Source organism: Aristolochia californica, unplaced genomic scaffold, assembly GCF_029961685.1.
Source record: "Aristolochia californica isolate CCGP_79_NKW_82.1479 unplaced genomic scaffold, dmAriCali1.0.hap1 SCAF_10, whole genome shotgun sequence".
NCBI lineage: Eukaryota > Viridiplantae > Streptophyta > Magnoliopsida > Piperales > Aristolochiaceae > Aristolochia > Aristolochia californica.
Window position 1 is genome coordinate 32,831,265 of NW_027181771.1, and position 19,720 is coordinate 32,850,984.

Consider the following 19,720-nt stretch of genomic DNA (forward strand, 5'->3'; position numbering starts at 1 on the left):
GAATTGCTGAGAATCACCCTAATAGAGTCCAGCTTTGCTGCAGACATATTTCAGGTACACGCGTTTTCTCTATTTTTTTCTAGACTAATTCCAAGGATAGAATCCGACAAGCTCAGACCTCACCTAAAGCTTTATCATGAGGGAGCTTAGGCTACCCTTTTGAAAGGTTGAACACCATGTCATGTAGTAGCCTTCTGGTCCCAACACACAACAGTGCCTCAACAAATTTGTCCTCAAATTACCTGCCCAACACAATTAATTTCCTTAAATAACAATTTCTATCTCCCTATAGCTAATACCCCCATGTACATGAACTCACGAGAACGTAAACCCATAATGTCAGCTATCGGAATCTCGGCTTGTGTTCATTTGCAATTTGTCGAACAAATTGCCCGCGCACTCGTGGCCGCTGCTCTGCTAACCTCTTACGGCTCTGGTACCTGACCTGCAAAAGCAGAAAAAAAAAAACAGAAAAAGCACAATTCTATCCATCCAACATTCCATTAAATGGAATAGAACAAGAAAAATACATTATGGGAACCACAAAAACCTAGTTTTCTCCCTGAAGTGGTTGAAAAGAAAGTTATAGCAGCATAGCCTGTCAAGCTAACTAGATCTCCTACCATGCTAAATATCTTAAGCATCTCACTAAACAGAAGGAAATTTTCCTGTGATTCATGAGGGCTGTACTATTCTCCATGAATCCTGTGAACTTTGCATGTATATGATGCTTGAACTGTTATCATTTTCTTACGGTTAATTCATTTCCCTTCAGAGATACCACCTCTGTTGATACTAGCACAAGGTTTGACATGCAAGTCTTTTCCTGGATTATAATGCATATAGAACTGATATTCAAAATTATCTTTGCCTTCTGAAGTCAAAACTAACCTTTTTATCAAAGCATCTCTCTTTCCTCTTTTGCCGGAATTTTGTCAAAGCAGCCTCCCTTTGGGCAAACCTATCTTGATCCGCCCCACTCCCACTCCCACTCCCACTCCCACCAACCCCACTTTTTCCAGCTGCTCCATTGTCACTCTCCATGTTCATTCCACCATAGTTCACACCTGTGCTACTACCATTCTGTGCATTACTCCCATGATTGCTATCTGAGGCACTCCCGTTAACACTATAGTTACCATTAGCTTCCAAGGTCACGCCAAATATGTTAGATGAACCACATTGTGGGGAAATGGCTGCCATGTTTTTTAGTGCCAAGTCATCATCTGGTGGTGATTCAAGTGGTTGCTGCATGTTGTGAACATGATGGCGGTGGTGATGATAATGATAATGATGATGTTGTACTTGAACCTGATGAGAAGCCCCTATTGGCTGGCCCACTGCTCCAGCCTGCGCAATGTCATCAACCTTCTCCTCCATGACTTGCTGAGCTGAACAAGTGTGACAATGCTTTACTGGATGAAGAGTTGAGTGGTGCAAAGTACATGTAGTTGTTGAAGTGGAACCTGAGTCCTTGTGAGCCACAGGCTTGGTGAAAACATTCTTGGTAATGAATCCATTAATGGTACTGCCACTAGAACCCTGATTGGGAGGAGTTGCATTTGGATTAGATGCGACAGTGTAGATAAACTCCCTCTTCACAGAGTCGGACCTCACACGGTCAGGTGGTACAGAACAGCTTTCTCCACATCCTGTGGAAACCGGAGTTGCAGAAGGAGCAGTGCTGTACCTGAAATCAAAATAGTTTTATAAACAATGCAGCAGAAATAGTTATCTAAATGGCTAAACACGTGCTGTTTTCAACAAACCTTGAGAAAGCTGATTGATCTGAAGGTCTCAAAACATTCCGCTCATCATGAGGAGCATTACCTCCATCTGGGGTTCTCAGCCTCTTTAAACTAAGATCGAGGGAAGGAATTTCTTTGGCAGTGGCCACTACCTTATACTTGACTTCAGATACCTTGGAGGAGCCAACTGGAGCTACTGCTGGATTCATTTCCATCTGAGGGATATTGCCGCTATTGGCTATTGAACCAATCAAATCAGCAGCCTCCGGCTGCGATTCACTGTAGAAGTTGTTGAGTTCAGTAGGCTTCTTCTTGCCTTTGTTGAGCCCCTGTTTAGGAACTTTATCTTGTTCTGAGCCCACTAGCTTTGCAGTGACTTTTTCTGTTAGAGAGGACTCAAACTGCACATGTGAGTTTCTAGGCAATCCAATCGCCAGGTCTTTTCCCATTTCAGCATCATCTGCAGAAGAATTATGAGCCACAAATTGGAGCAAACTGCACTGGTAATCTAACAATAGAATAATGCTTAGAGACCAAAATTTTCTTTTGCTGCTTTGCATTCCCGTGATACAGTAACTGCAATCTGCTCATTCCCATGGATTTCTGGCTTAGGATGAATACCTTGAACGACTTGGGCACATTTACTATCATGAGGGTCAGCCTGATCCCATACAGACATTGGTTGGGGGCTATCAACTTCAAGTGCTTTTTTTGTCCAGGAGTTCTTCAGAAAAAAAAGTACAGAAAATTCAAATATGTAAAGAATCAAACTACATGTTCTTCTCAAGTTTCAGAAGACAAAAAATACCAGATCAATTATGGGCAAAATTGAAATATTAAGTACCCTGCTACAGTATTTTGATTGGGATAAAAAATTATGTCAGAATGTGATCAAAGGAAAAGCCTAAAATAATTATATGTCAAACTGGTTTATTGTTCAGATATTCATGGATCTGCAAAAATAATGGTACAGAAAATGGTAAGTTATCTAATTAAGCCGTCAGTGCAAGTTGCCAATTTCCCTTACAACTATAGTAGATGTCCCAAGTTTAAATAATGTTGGTGCTTAAATTTATGAAAGGAAAAAAATAGACTCTCATCATCATAGCCTGTCCAACTGTGTTGGGGTTGGTTACAGACCCTCCTCCATTTTGCTCCATTTTCTATTTGTATTTTTTGAAAACTCTCTTAGTTGTTTCTCACCTCTTTCATCCAATTAAGCCTAGAGGTGTGCTCAACTTCTTGCAGGTCCCTAACCTAGTTTTTTCGTAATAGTGGGAAATTTTGTCAAAAGGAACTGTTGGAGCAAAAACACCTCTTCAGCAAAGCTAATCAGATAAACCGTTGGCTGGTCTAGAAACTTTTTGTTTTTAAAGAAAGAAAAATAGCTTTATTGCTTAGAGAGAGAACAATACAAGATTAAAGCTTAAGGCTTAAAAATAAAATTACAGTGCACAGCCCAAAGATTAAAGTTGAGAAGAGTTCCTGGTCACTAAAATGGGGACAACAGAAACCCTCTTTTGCCAAAAGGTCAACATATGAGTTTGCTGATCTTAATGCATGCTGCCAAATAATCTCTCTAACAGAACAAAGAAAGTTTCATCATATATGTGTCTCAACTTCCCTGGAGGGCGGCTTTTTCTAAGCAAACCAAGGGATCACCACAAATGAATCCCCTCCAATAATTATCGGAGTTGAAATCTTGAGTGAGGAGAATTCCCTCCCTGAGGCCTAGAAGTTCTGCATCTATCAAGGTAGAGAAACCTATTGGACCAGAATACTTAAGGAGGACAGTCCTTGTGTAAAGATGGCAGCAGGGTGAGTTTCACAATGAACCTGCCCCACCCCAACGCGCTAAATGTGGGGCAGGGACAAGGATAATCCTAAATCCCCAAGCAAGCTCAGGGCTGGAATAGGTTTTTTCATCCCTGCGTAAATATGTATTACATTTTACACTTTTTTAACTAATACATTTTTTAACCTTTTTAGTGCTCAAAATGGTAACAGGATAAAGAATTAGACACCTTTTTTTAACAAGCAACGAAGGGGTCATCAAGATGAAAAATCAACTCCGTCATAGGGCGGTGCTGATCATCCCCTCCTGCTTGAAACTGAACGTTGATGTTAGTTCAAAAGGTAATCCGGGGTCTGCCAGCATTAGAAGTATATCTGTCTTATGGCCTATTCTGGTCCTATTGGGCAGTGTAATCAGCAAAAGCAGAAATAAAAGGAACTGTTAGCGGGAGTCGAACTATATTCTCATCATTTCAGCAATCCAATGATAATAGAAAGAAATTCAGTGCTCATAATAAAGTGGTTCCAAGAAGATTCCCTCCCTTTCCCCCGTGGCCTGCCCACCCGTCCTAGACACATATTTTCAGCATTCTTTGTGTGCTGTAAATACCTCTGTCAATGTGTTTGCTAAGAGAGATGTCTCCCAGCCTGAACTTTTATTTGGTGTTCCCATGCCCCCGAGGACTGATATCTTATCCCTCTTTCTACTCTATTTTTTTTTTTTTTATAAAGATGTATTTATATATATATATATAAACAAGAAAAATTACAAAGGAAGAGGGAGCAGATCCCTTCTTTCTACTTTATTATTATCTACATTAATAAAAACTTCATGAGTTAAAAATAATAATTGAGTAGATATCTCTTGTTTATCTCATACCAATGTAGTAAAACTGAACTGTTGACTAACCTGGAAAGGTGACCAGCTTTGGTTGACCTGGGTCAACTGGGTTTGAGGGCCAGTTGACCCATTGTTGATGTCATCATGCATCATTTTAAATGATTTAAAAAAAAACAAAAAAAGGACGGGAGAGGCCAAGCTTCTCCTCTCCCCAACCTCTCTGCTACAAGGAAACTAGAGAGGGGGGTTCTGTGCCCTCCCCTTTTTCAGAGACAAGGGAATGCTAGGGCTCCTTGCCAATAGAGACAATAACAGTATGGACCCGTTTCTTGAGCTAACCCAACCAGGTCATCCAGGTAACCAGAAAAAACCCATAGGTCAATTGGGTCTTCATCAGGCTCAACTGACTCGTCCTGTCCAATTGAACCTGGCCCGATCGTCTGGTCGGGTCTGGTACTGATAACAATGTTTTATACAGAAATCCTGACATGATATTATGGTTAGAAACATGTTCTGAATTCTGGGGATCTCACACCTATCTCCAAATTCAGAAACAGTTTAAAAATAGACAAGATTTATCAAACAAATTTAGACTTCACATTGCTCCAAAAATTCTCATCAGCAATAAGATTCCATGTCGGAAATGGCCGATGGCTTAAATTTTGGGATGATTTATGGATAGGGCAAGAGCCTTTGCGGAGCTCCTTCAAGAATATATTGCTCCTCTCTACATAGAGGGAGATGTCAGTTGCTGATGCGTTTGAGGGGGGAAGGGGGAGTCTGAATCTACACCCTCGAAGGGGCCTGTCAGACTCAGAAGCTTTGGAAGCAATTCGTTTATTGGACTCTTTGAAATCTCTCAGAATGAGACCTTCTGATGAGGACAAGCTTATATGGTGGCCTGACAAAAGTGGCAAAAATTCAGTGTCATCTGCATACAGTTTTATTAATGGCTGGGATTCGATGCTAAGGGAGCATGATATTCACTATGTATGGCGTCTCTGTGTACCTCCAAAGATAAAATTCTTCATGTGGAGCGCTTGCCAAAGTAAGATCCTCACGAGTGATGCACTTAGTAGAAGGGGCTACCAAGCTATTTACCCACTCTGTCCTCTATACAGCATTGAAGCGAAAATTGTCAGTCAGATTCTCGTATATTGCCCCTTTGCATGGTATGTGTGGACCTCTGTTCTAGGCAAAATGGGGCTGCAATTCTGCATATCAACTGATCTGATCTCTTTCAGCAAGTCGATAGTTGGCCTACCCCTCCCGGGTCTTGGAAAAATGATGTTATCTGTCTGTGCCAGTTTCATACCATGGGGGCTATGGAATGAACGCAACCGAAGGAGGTTCGAGGCTAAAAGTGAATCGGAGGTAAGAGTAGCAGATAGGGTATCGGGGCAAATATCTTCTTGGCTCATAACTAAGAAGGTTTTTTCTTCCTTCAAAGGAACCTCTATTCGGGAAAATTGGAATATCTTGGCTAGGATACACTTTGGGATCAAGGCTCCAGTAATGCAGGAATGGACCCCCCCCCCCCGGAAGTTGGATACCTCAAGCTGAACTTTGATGGCTCTTCTCTCTGCAACCCGGGGATTGCTGGTTTCGGGGGAATTATTTCGGATCCATTTGGCAATCAATCAATGTTTTTCTTATGCTGGTCCGTTAGGCATTTCTGATTCTACAACGGGTGAGTTTTATGGCCTACTCAATGGGCTCCGCATTTTCAGAGACAACTGCAGTGGTCCCATTCACATTGAAGGAAACTCAAAGGTGGTCATTGGATGGTGGGAACGTGTTTCCCCTCCTTCGTGGCACCATTGGGATATTTTTCGGGAAATTTTAGACTTTACCTCACTCCACACTTGTATTTGGTCTCACATTCCGAGATCTGCAAATTCGGCTGCAAATGTGTTAGCCAAGCAGGGAGCGTCCCTGCAATCTCTGGTTGTGAGGGAGTTGCTCCCTCTTCCTTTGTAAATTTTATTGTTTATATATAAATATATCTTTATAAAAAAAATCAGACAAATTTAGACTGATTTAACTGTCTTGTTCATCTGTTGAACCTATCAGACTAGGTAATCAGTGTCAAGGCTCAACTACTAGTTTATTTAGGTGGTTGTTGAAAATAGGGTTAGTGGAAAAGGTTGATGATGGAATCATAAACATTTGATGGCAATTCAAGGTGTTATGCACCAAATGGAGGTGATCTTGACAGTTTTTTTCTTGTTTGTTGGGCTTGGGAGCTCATCTTCCGCAAATTCTCTCAAAATGTCAATTATATGCCATGAGGTTTTTCTATTCTTATTTGCAAATGACTAGTTATAACTGAATTAGACAAAAAATTTGGGAAACCTTAAACTGGCCACAGGATATTTGAACTCAAGTTAATTTTTGTTAAGCTTCCTTGGGTTAATTTGGCCTTTACTAGAGTTAAGATGCAATTAACTAAGATATGAGTAACCATAGTTTCCCCTCTCGCAAAATCATAAGTTTCAAAAAACCTTAAATAATCTACACTTTCTTCAAGTCAGACCAACTTGACTTAGACAACATGGACCAAGTCATTAAAAACCATGGAAGAGGCTCGTGAACTGTGTAAAATCTGATCCAATTGAACCTCACTCAGATTTTCCATATATCATTTGTATTGGTGAAGAATTTTCCCTATCTGGAACCTAGGTAGCCCAATCTTGAACTCACTACCCCATTAAAAAGTTATCATTCAGTGTTTTTGCTGTTGTTTCCACTAACTTTGATCCGACCCACCAACTATGAATAGAGTTAGACAATTCAAGTTATCTTGGATCATTGTACTCTACCCAAAGACAGGCTTTAATTGAATTCTTTCAATTGAAACACATGCACAGGCATGGTTTAGTGACAAAACCTTGATGGCAATTGAATTAAAATGATGGAGCAGGATGGAGAAGGTAATGCTGGCCCCAAATAGTTGCAAGGAGCATATGATCTAGGACATGTCTTAGCCATCATTCTCATTGCTACCAAACTCATGTCCGCAGCTGCGGGATGTTCACTATCTAGCGTTCTGCTCAACTTATAATTGGTCTAAAAACTATCTTGTAGACTTATGGCTTCATCCTTGTTGACAGTGTCCATGGCATTGCACCACAAACTCTAGGCTCCACATTTGTCAATGAACTAATATCTGGCTAAACCTCCCCACTTTGTGCAAGATAGAGCCTAATGAAGAAAACGTTTTTTTAGTGCATCACCTGCCCTTCAATTTGCTTGAGGCTCTAAATTCTCTTGAAGATCCACTGAAGTTACAACATATATTTGATCTTAGATCAAATTCTGACCTTTGTTTTCTAGTTTTTAGTTCATGTAATATATGTAGACTTGTCAAATAACTCCATAACAAAGGCAAAGAAAACGCATCAAGGGACTCTCATGTATATGTTGAACTTTGGTCTCATCATTAAAGGTTATGCTTTAATATGTTGTACCCTTGAGAGCAAGTAAGTACAACCAAAATGATATAAAAGTAAGGTGGATGGATCAAAGTCTGGCCTTTCTTCTCAAGAAGACAGCTCAACCTTCTGACCTTTGATCCACTTTCACTGTTTCTCTCCTTCTTTCCCTTCTTAATACTTTTTTATCTTGGAGATTGTGCATGGCAGAGCAAAGTAGAATTGGTTCTAGCGTCTCGCTGTCATGCACTTCTTTCTGTTATCTATTTTATTCATAATTTTATAATCAAACTTCAACCTGTATTGGTCTATGGCAGCTCTTACCTCGTTTTTTTTCTTCTTTTCCTTTGTACACACCCAATGTTCCAGGTTATGGTTTATTGGCTGGGATTAATATTTCCGTGAATCAGAAAACCTGGGAATAGTTAACTTGCACCATGTGATCAGCCCCTAATTCCTCATACAATTCCTGACATCCTGAAACAAATTCAGCATAAAAATAGAAAATTGCTTCATATGCCAGCACCTGGCAATGAGGTAACCTTTGTTTCATGATGTGAAGGAAACACCCAGGAGATAGGACCTTCAACAATGAGGGGATCCTAGAAGCAACTGGTGTCGGCCCTCAACCACTCAAGGAGGGTCCTCAGTTCCACCTCTGTGGAGCACAGTACAAGAGCAAAGAAGGCAAGATGAGCACAGCAAGAGATCACCAATCTCTAATTGTCACAGATAATGGACCCGGAAGGTGCGCAAGGTCCGAGATCCTACTATCCCAAAAGATTAAGTGGTGACTATTTTTTCTATGGTCCCACAAATGAATCCAGAATGATTCTCGAACATTGTTATGTTTATCTTTCTAAACCTTCAACAAACAGGGCCACATATAGTAACAGAAAAAGAGTGAACTTTAGGGTTTTGGACAAGGAGAGGAAAAAAAAAAAAAAGAGAGAAATCAGAGTTCTAGAATGTCTCTGTGTTAAGGTCGAGTCAGGGCTTTTATAGAGTCCTAAAAATAATTACAAAAATGCCCCTAGTCACTTAAAAGCACTTAAACCCTTATATCTTCTTACATATTTATTCAAATTACTTGAAATTTGAACTAGAGGTAAAACTAAACACATAGAATAGGATATTTTAGCAGCTGGACTTTTTGGGAAGTGTAAAATGACGGAATTACCCTTCAGTACATTTTCTAAGAGTAACCATATTTTTTTTCTCAAAAATAAAACCATATTTTTTAATGACTAAACCCGTTAAAAAAAAAAAGCTGTCCTAGGAATTGGGAAAGAGCTGGAAGGATTTGAACCCCAAACTTGCATAGATGTAGCTCCCAATGCAAGAGTATGAGATGATGATCGTTTATTATTTGTACCTTTCATGGTGCACCAAAGCATCAGGGTTACTATGGTGGAACCAAATTTTCCAGGTGAGAAAGGCCAAGTGCAGAGCAAGGTGGTTAAGGCCAATAAGCTGATTATATAAATGATACAATGGGTTATAAATGTTATGATTAGGTCCTGCATAAATTATTTCAGTGGTGAAGTCATCTTTTATAAGATAATTGTTATTGTTCTCCTTAGTTTACCTTTTGACATGATGCCTTCTCAAATTCCTCTTAGTAGACATCAAACGGTCAGTGAATCTTTGAAAAAAATTATTACAAGAGTTTTTTTCTCTTAATCCTTCGTTTTGATCAAGAACAGTGCATTTTTAGAAATAAATAATCCAAATGGAAAGATAAATATTGTAGTACTGATGACAATTGCATCTCTACTCCATTCTAGGTTCCAAGATTCTCAAAACTGAATGAAGGGTCCAATCTTAGAAGAACCATCAGTCAAAGGCAGTAGAATGATAGGAGAAAGAACAATGAAAAAATAAGAATAGAAAAGGTTGGCATTCTCGAACATGTCTCTTTCTCTCTCACTCTCTTTTTCGATCCACATCTGCAGCACTTTGACTGACGGCAGGAATCTCCTGATAGCCGGCTGGATGGAAGGAGGGAAGCACCTCCACACTCTTCTGCCTCCCTCCTCCGCTTTGCAATAATTGTAAAAAATCCAAAATTTTAGGTACTTACAATTTATTTGTTGATGAATAGATAGAAATTGGTTGATGCAGAAGGTTTTGACCTTTTGGGAGGGACGAGAAAGAATTACGAACAAAAAAAGAGGATAAGACTAAAAACAAGAAAAGGCAAGAAAGTAGGTTTTACACAAAACATTACTGATTCAATATAGTGAAGGGACTTACACATATGCTACCACATCACACGTAAAAAAAATTACCAGTGACATAGCAAGTGTAGTTAGTAGAGCTCAACGAATAATTAGGGAACATTTCTATGAACGCCTTGGCTTGAATAACGAAGTGTGTTTTTGAAATACATGCACCTACTTGTAGGGGAACATCCAATTTTACTTATAATTTGTTACATTGTAGATGTTGTCTTGTAACTCATGGTTATGTTTGGTATGTTTGTTTTGTTGCAGCCTTGAGGATGAGTCGATAATTCTTGTAACTATAAATGAAATGATAGTAAAGAACAGGTGAAGATCAACCAAACCTATTACACATTCAGAATATGGTCTGAGTTGAGTAAAGCTATTCTGGTGAAGCTTCAAATTATCCCCATGGTTGATCGACATTAAATACTAAACTATTATTGCATAATCTCTACTTTGTGTTTGGAACTAACCAAAAAACCCCCAAAAACAACAAATAACAAAGCATACCTGTGTGCCACTTCCATTATCGCTTCCATCCCTAAGGTTTAATTCAGTACTTGCATTATCATCCTCATTATTGGTGCCAATATTATTGTCAGAGTCATCTACACTTTTTGACTTAAGAGACTTCAGAGCTTGTACACCACTTTCACTCCCACTGCTGCTAGACTGAGAAAAAATTGAGAATCAATTAGAGAGCGCAGGAAGCATAGGAGATGGCTTTCAAATGAAAGTCATAAGTTATGTCCCAATAGGTAAACACATTTGTACAATAAAGAATGTAGAACTGCATCTCTGGCTCTAATAATGTCCAAGTAGATCTGGACCACCAAATTTGTCCAATATTTAAAATAATAACAAAAGGTGAAAATGGAAATGAAGTGTGATAAAAATGTTATCCAACTTACGCTGTGGCATCTCTTCCAAACATGTTGCCAGAGATTTTTAAGCTCATTCTTTCGAATGGGCTTTACTAAGAAATCCACTGCACCCTTTGATAAACATGTGAAGACTAGACCCATAGAATCATGAGTTGACATCACTGGATTCAAAATTCATTAGGTGTAGTAACTAAAAAATCAACTTTAATGGCATCAAGTAAACCAAGTAATGAAAAAGATTAGAAATTAACTTTTAAAAAAAGACATAAATATATATACTCACTGATCACTGGAATGTTCTTGCAAGTTCTATGGCTCATAATCTTGCATAAAAGACCAATGCCATTTAAACACGGCATAACGACCTCGGTCAAAACAATGTCGATGTGATTTCTCAAATCTTCCAAGATTCTCCAAGCTTGTAGACCATTTGTAGCTGTGGTAACTGCTAAGAAAACCAAAATGTCAAAGAGAGAAGGCAAAGATGCCTAACGGAGTATTGCAGTATTTGTTAAGGATTAAAAAAATGATTGAGTGCAAGAATGCCTTGCAATTATATTAATATTTTCCTGATGTCCACAATCATCTATCAATATTATAATATTTTAATGTGTAGCACAAAAGCATCCAACATGAATACTAAAAAGAATGTTTGGGGGCACATGGTTACCAAAACATGTTTTGCACCATCCTATAGTAAAGGCCAACATGGGCATCAGGCGCTTACCTTCTTTGCAAGATAGCCTGACATTACGTAGAGTTAAAATTGAGTTCATAGACATTTAAGGCATTGAGGAAACAAAAGAGCTACTAATAGTTATTTGTCAAGCAGTTAACAAATTTACCTACATAATAGGAAAAGGTACTGAATATGGCCTTAGGTTCAGTCAACTAGTGGCTGCACCAAATTCTTGACTGCTCTGAGGAGACTCAAATACACATAATTGTCATAATTTCCATTGTGAAAATATCAGTACAGGGGTATTTTGGTCATTTCATTCACCCTAATTATTCTCTACTTAGCTCTACTAGATAGATATCTTAATTAAGATCTTATATTTCAAATTTCAGCTCATTCTGAATTTTATTTTATGTTTTATAGACTTTTTTGTAACTAGGGGCTTTTTTGTCTTTTTGTAAATTTTCACTTAAGTCATTAATTAAAGAGGGGAACTTGTGCTTTTTTAGCACAGAACTCCAATGCAGTAAAGCTTTTTTTCCCCTTCTCTTCTTTCTCTATTTTTTTCTCTTATGTCTCTCTCAAATCTTTTCTATTCTCTTAATCTTCATGGTATCAGAGCATTAGATGATCATCTAGGGGATCTGTTCCATTGATCTGACTTCTCTTTTCAATCCCTTTGGAGACTGATCAAGAAATTTCTGGACTGGTAGGTTCAAAGTCAAATTTTTTCTTCTTTTTCTTCCTGCCATAACCTCCTTGGTTGATGGTTTGTTCTACTATTAAGTAGTGCTGATGCTCCAATCCCCAAAAAAGGATCCTACCTGCTGCCCTAATAGGGTTTCTACCTGCGCAACCCTTCCAAGGATTGCCACATCCAACCTTTTGGTGCATCATCATTGATTTTGAATTGGAATTGACTTCTCTTAAAGTGATTTGTTGATTTGGATGTCAATTACAAAGAAGTGATTGTTGTGTGTGCTGGAAGAGAAGTTGATGGCCTAATTTCAGATTTGTGGGCCCACTTGACCTGCGTAGGGTAAATTAGGTTGGGGGAAGTGTTATTTAGGCTAATTACAGCCTTATTTGCAATGATGTGTTAGTATTGGAAATTTTTCATGGCAGAGTCTAGCAAACAAGTTGCTACCCTCAAATTTATTGAGGATTCAGATATGAAAAATTCTAAGCCTGTTCAAATTACAACTATTAGACTCAATGGATCCAATTATGTGAATTAGTCAAGGTCAATACTAAGTATTTCAGAGATGATCCCCCAGTTCCGTGGATGATGATTAGAAGGCTGAAGAAAACCAAATCAAGTCTTGGTTGGCAAACGGTATGGAGTCATGATTCAGTGACCAGATTTTGAGTTGTGGGAAAGCCAAACAGCTATGGAGCACATTGACATCTATTTTATCTCAGGAGAGTAACCCATCTTGTATCTATGAATAATATGTACGGTATTTTGATACGGAGAGAGGTGATAGATCGATCATGGATTATTTTACAGATTTGAGAGGTGTGCTTTAGAAGATTAGTACTTTTCACCCTTTCACTACCAATGCAAATGAGACAAGAAAGAAAGAAAAAATCAGATTCAGGTAGCAAGGTTTCTAGACATACTAGGGCCTGAGTATTATGCTATTAGGGGCCAATTATTAACCAATGATGACGTGGCTACATTGGAACAAGCTTTTAATAGAGTTGTTCAAGCAAAGGGAACAGTGGCTGGGAAGTCTGGGAAGTCTGGGAAGGATATCAAAATGTCTGATGCTATTGCCCTTAATCTTCAATCATCAATTGGTAAGACCTGAGATGAGAAGCAGAGATTCCAATGGTAGAGGTTAAGGGAGAGGTTCCTCCACTCTAGCCGTGATCAAGGAGAGCGGAGATAGGAAGAGCATTCATTGTGGTTGCACAAACCACTTTTCTGACAAGTGTTAGAAAAAATTCGGTAAGCCTACATGGGCAAACTCTATAGTGACCGACCGGGAGTCCACCCCCTCTTTTGGTCCACATGATGAACTCTTGTAGCATTTACTTCAAAGACTTGGTCAACTGGCCACTACATCTGCCACCTCTCCTACTGTCAATTGGCAACTACATTTGCCACCACTCCTACTATCAATTGGCCACTACATCTGCCACCCTCTCCTAAATGTGACTGTTATAGATGCACCAGTCACAAGTCCCTTGCCACCATTTCAGATGTACCGCCAGCGTTCTCGTCGTTTGTTGTCTGCACCGATGTCTAATGATGTTCCAGCTCATGAGCCACTACTCATGACCAGCAGTCTTCCTCTTTGCCTTACAGGTCCAGTTTCTTCTAATTTGGATTTACCCATTAGTCTTCGGAAAGGTAAAAGATCATGAATTTCTCATCCCATATCATAATATGTTTCTTTTGATCTTTTTGTCCCCATCCTACAAATCCTTTCCTATATAATTATCTATGTCCACTATACCTCATTCAGTGCAGGATGCTATGGCTTTACCTAAGTGACAATGAGTTGTGGATGAAAGAGATGGATGTCTTGGTTGTAGGGGGACATGGAGCCTCTGTGACCTACCTTCAAGGGCAACTGTTGTGAGATGTCGTTGGGTGTACACAATAAAGTACAAATCCAATGGGGCTATTGATATAAGGCCAGATTAGTTACCAAGGATTATATACAGACATTCGGCATTAGTGTGTTTGAAACTTTTTCACTAGTTGCTAGACTAACTTCAATTATTATTTTGATTTATGTGGTCATTAACAAAGGAAGGCCACTATTTCAAGTGGATGTCAAAACTACGTTCATAAATGGTGACTTAAAAGAAGAGGTATATATGAAGCTACCTCTTGGGTATGTTGCTCAGGGGGGAGACAGGGAAATGCGCCAATTAAAGAAAACTATCTATGGACTTAAACAAAACTCTAGAGCGCAATTTGAAAAATTCAGTATTGTGGTGATGAAGTTTGGTTTTTATAGAATTCACTCTGCTCATTCTATGTTTTTCCTTAAAAGAAAGATCATTCTTGTTATTTTGGTGGTATATGTTGAATATATTGCCTTATCTCGGAGTGACCAGGTAAAAACATATTTGGCTACACACTTTCAAACAAATGATTTGGAACAGTTGAAATATTTTTTTGACATAGAAGTGATTCAAAGTAAAAAAGGGTTCTTCTCAAAGACAGCACATTGTAGATATATTGGAAGAATGTGGTTTCTTAGATGCAAAACCAATAGACACTCCCATGGAAGTTAACGCTAGTCTTCATAACTCTCATAGTCTTGTACTCAAGGACAAGACACAATATAGACGCCTAGTAGGAAAATTAATTTATGCTACGGCCACTAGGCTTGATATATCATTTGCAGTGGGAGTAGTGAGCCAATTCAAGGAAAACCCACAAATGATACACTAAAAAGCTACTCAAAAGATTTTGAAGTATTTGAAAGGTGCTCCTGGAAGAGGTCTGCTATACATTTGAAATGAAAAAAAAATTGATGTGTTGGGTTATTCTGCTGCAGACTATGTTGGATGTAAAATGGATAGGAGGTCCACCACTTATTATTGTTGTTTTATTGGGGGTAACTTGGTGAGTTGGAAGAGTAAGAAACAAGTTGTAGTGGCTAAATCAAACGCCAAGGTAGAGTATAGGGAGATGACTCAAATAGTTAGTGAGCTTATATGAGTAAAATTAGTCCTTGCTGAATTTGGATTTCCTATTCTAAAAAGCCCAAGGTTATGAAGTGTAACAATCAAGTTGTCATATTTATAGCAACCTAGTGTTTCATAAAAGGACAAAACACAAACGTCAACTGCCATTTCATTAGATGTGGTTACCCCCTATGTGAAGTCCTCTGTAGATGTTCTCTTGTAAACTTCATCTTCATAGTGGATTACTGCAGCGGCGAAAATAAGACATAGTCTCACCTTGAGGCGAACTTGTATAAATCTTATTGTTTTCCGTATTTGATTTTCCTTCTTTCACGCTTATTATTATTGCTCTTGATAGTTTGGAATTTTTTTATTTTTTTATTTTTTATAAAAAGTGTAAATATATTAATAAGAAGTCTGAATTAAGACGTCTAATTCCTAACATGAACAACGTGGAGATGCGTTTAAAAAATCTCTTGGACGGTATGAACATCTGATGTTTTGTGACAACTTGGGACTATTTGACATTTACTCTCAAGCTTGAGGCAAAGTATTAAAATACTAGTTCAGGGGCATTTTGGTCATTTTATCATAATTTAATGTTTCCAGTTACACAATTCTGATATGTATTCATTGAGTTATGAGCATTTTTGTACTAAGGGGCATAATTTTCCTTTAATGTAAAAACCCACTTGAGTGAATTATTAAAGGGCAGAGCTCCATCTCTTTGTAGATGTAACCAAAGCAGCACTTCAATGCTGCTTTCTCAACTCTTCTCGTCTCTAATTTTCTCCCTTCTCCTGTTCTATTCTTCCCAATTTTACAACTTTACAAACATAATGCAGGAGATTATGCCAAATATTTAATCCAAGAAAAAACATCAAGCTGAAGGTGAGTCAAAGACAGTAGAGAATGTTCTAATGATTGGAAGAATCAAGAACCTTGGAAATAAAGTTTCATCCAAAGAATAGGAATAAGAAAGACTGTAAGGAAGACGATGTAGCAGTACTTTATAATCAAAATAGTTCATACAGGCTAAAAGGCTATTGAACAGAACATGAGAACTGATTAACATCAGCAATCATCCAGTATGAAAGTCCTTAGCTGAAGATATAAGCACTCACCTTCATAACTGCAATTACGGAGTAAAGCACTGACAACCTGACGGGTTGAGTCATCATTCTCCACTAGCAGAACTCTCAAAGAACCAAGGGGAAGAAACCTTTCCCATCGAACTACTGGCCCAGGGGGCAGCTCCTGGAGCTTGTGCGCACCAGCTTGTTCCTGGGCCAGCACAGCCTTTCGTCGTTTATTATTTACATCTCCTACTATAAGTTTTGACTCGTCTTCTTCGGACAGTTCCTGCCTCTCACCCACTGCACCGTTTTCTCTAACATCCCTGGTTTCGTCCTGCTTGAATCGGTTAGCATCCACCAAATCTTCCTTCAAAGCACCTTCGGTGCCACCTTGAGCACTACCCATCAGCCAGATTCAAAAATATTATAAGAAAATGCCCCTGCAACAAAAATCTTCACACATCCTTCTTCCTCACGGAAAGTCCTCTCTAGTTACTAAAGCTCCTCAACAGAGTAACCCTCATATGAGATTATTTTCCAGTCAGACCCATGTCGTGGAACATTCAAAGCCCTGATACCAACTCTTACTTGTTAGAGGTAGTGATGAAAGCACAAATTAAGAAATTGATAGAAGACAGGAAATAGTCCAGGAATTAAATCCATGAGCAACGATCTACCCAAAAAAAAAAAAAGAAAAAAAGATAATAGAACGGGAAGTTTACATAGAACAGAAAAGTATTAAATTATGAGGAAAAGAAGAACGTAGAAACAACAGAACGAACAACTACTTTTCAAAATTACAGCAAGCGTACTTTGAGAACACTAGTAAAAAGGTGAAAACTTTGAGAATTCAACAAAGGAAATGAACAAGAACGAGAAATAACCACCGAAGTTATCACCATAATCCCGAAAGCAGGCCAAATAATACAAAAACTTAAACAACAGAAACAGAGAACCCGCAGCACCAATACCAAATAAACTTTCTAGCTTATCGTGGATTCAAAACGCATTAAAAATCGAAAGAAAAAAAAAAAAAAAACGCTTGCATAAAACTAAAGATTCTAAGCTTGCTACATACTCCCAAAGTAAATATTTCAAAAATAATAATAAAGTAGAACCAGTAATCCATATTAAAATACCTGAGACCAAAATAAAAAAAATAACGGCAAAATCTCCCGGATCGAGCACAAACCCGACTGAAATCGAACTCTCCGTCTTCCTCCAAACAGGCGAACTCGACTGGTTGACCAAACCGGGGGCCTGAGAGAGTAGCCAGATAAGTTAACCACGACTTCGCGGGGAGCAGATATAGGGAGACGTACCCGTCCAACGGATCGGCTGTCGTGGCCGAAGGGGCGGTCAACCAGCCATCAGATCACAATACCAACCACGTCATCTTCCACATGGACAGAATCGTTGGTGACGTGGACGCAATCAAAAGCAGGTATGGGATGAGATGGGAGCGCATCCAAAACGATCTGCCCGTAACGCGGCGATGCCACGTTGGCCGCCGCGGTTTCCTGGAAACAATTTGATCAATCGCCACGTGGGCAGCCGCGGTTTTCTGGAAACAATTTGATCCGCGCGGGACGCGTGTCCGAATCCTACTTAACGGACCTTACGAATATCATAATGAGTCATTTCGCCGTCGCCGTCTGTGAGAGATATTTTCATTAAATTACGAGATTTTAATGCCCCACTCGTGGGTGAGGTGACTCGTGACTCGAGTGAGTAGTGGGTATCGAGCCGAGCCGAGCCCGAGTATATTTTTGAGCTGATTTAAATATTTTGAGCCGAGCCGAGTATATCTTCGAGCCGAGTTTGATTTAAATATTTTGAGCCGAGCTTAGAGCCAAGTCTTATCTCGAGCCCAAAATTGTTATTGAGCTCGAGCCCACCGAGTTCGAGTCGAGCTTCGAGCCGAACTCGAGCCTCAACATACATTTAAAACTTTTCAAAAAATATATACCAAATAAAATATATATAAAATTATGCATACATTTTACATAAAATTGGACATAACCTATATATATAATACATGTATAAGATTGGACATACTTAAAATTAAACATAATCTATATATATAATACCTATATAAAATTCGACATGATCTCTATATAAAATTGGGCATAATCAACATACATAATACCTGCATAAATACTCCATAAAATTGTTTATACATTCCATAAACACTCGAATAAATATATATAAAATTATGCATATATTTTACATAAAATTGGACATAACCTATATATATAATACATGTATAAGATTGGACATACTTAAAATTAAGCATAATCTATATATATAATACCTATATAAAATTCGACATGATCTCTATATAAAATTGGGCATAATCAACATACATAATACCTGCATAAATACTCCATAAAATTGTTTATACATTTCATAAACACTCCAATAAATTATTTATACATTCCATAAACTAGTCTAAACACTTCATACATTACATAATATTATAAATAAATTCCATACAATAATCAAACACAACAAAATTAAATGAAATATCACTATCAATTTACAATCACCCAAATAAAAATTATAAATCCATTTATAAATTTACAAATTATAGTTATTTCTCTTTATGCTAGAAAATAATATACGTCCTTGCTTGAGCAAAATCTCCACCTATGACAAAAAAAAAAATTAGTTATTGTCAGATAAAAAAATACTCTTCCACTAGTAGTTACTTAATGTCATTAAAAATATTAAAATTAACATGATGAGAAAAACATAAAAAATCATGTAGCTGGTAGCATTATCTCTACACTCTTCTTCTCAAACTGTAATCATAAAACAAAATTTTAATAAATAAAACTAAAAAATATCATAATAAATAATTAATCAAAGAAATTCACCTTTTGACTTTTCTTTATACCGTGAAGAGTCCGAACCCAACCAGTGCCACAAATCAAAGTTTGAAATGTATTTGGTACCAAGGAAGAACTATACGAGTCTATTACTCTACCACTAGCACTAAATAATTACTCTGAAGCTACTGTATATATGAGAATTATAAGGGGGGTTAGTCAACAAACTTAAAATTTGAAGTTCATCTTCATCTCCTGCTTCAAATTCATTTAATTCTTTTACATGAAATTCAATTTCAGACTTGGTGTTAGTGTGGACAAGTTCATATACAATATAATAGTATACTTAATTAAAATATAATATTTAAACCCCAAATTAGGTAAAACAAACATGATTACAATACAAATAAGTAATTTAATGTATAATTAATATATTAATTAATTATACAAGATATTATATTATTTATTGATTACTGTTTATTATACATTAATACAATAATTAGGTGAGCCAATTAATTGTGTACATGATTAATTATAAAAAATAAAAAAAAACA

At 37.9% G+C, this 19,720-nt stretch overlaps 1 protein-coding gene across 1 annotated transcript; it reads right to left on the reverse strand.

The window, feature by feature from the left end:
* Positions 1 to 214: 214 nt before the first annotated feature.
* LOC137936870 (two-component response regulator-like PRR73) lies at positions 215 to 17,623 on the reverse strand. The gene is given in 11 exon segments (XM_068781812.1): positions 215 to 367; positions 369 to 445; positions 892 to 1,391; positions 1,467 to 1,690; positions 1,770 to 2,208; positions 2,370 to 2,472; positions 10,556 to 10,717; positions 10,957 to 11,090; positions 11,213 to 11,374; positions 16,384 to 16,906; positions 17,475 to 17,623. Coding segments are annotated over 10 exon segments (2,187 nt in total). The 5' UTR covers positions 16,742 to 16,906; positions 17,475 to 17,623; the 3' UTR covers positions 215 to 339.
* Between the last annotated feature and the right edge of the window lie 2,097 nt (positions 17,624 to 19,720).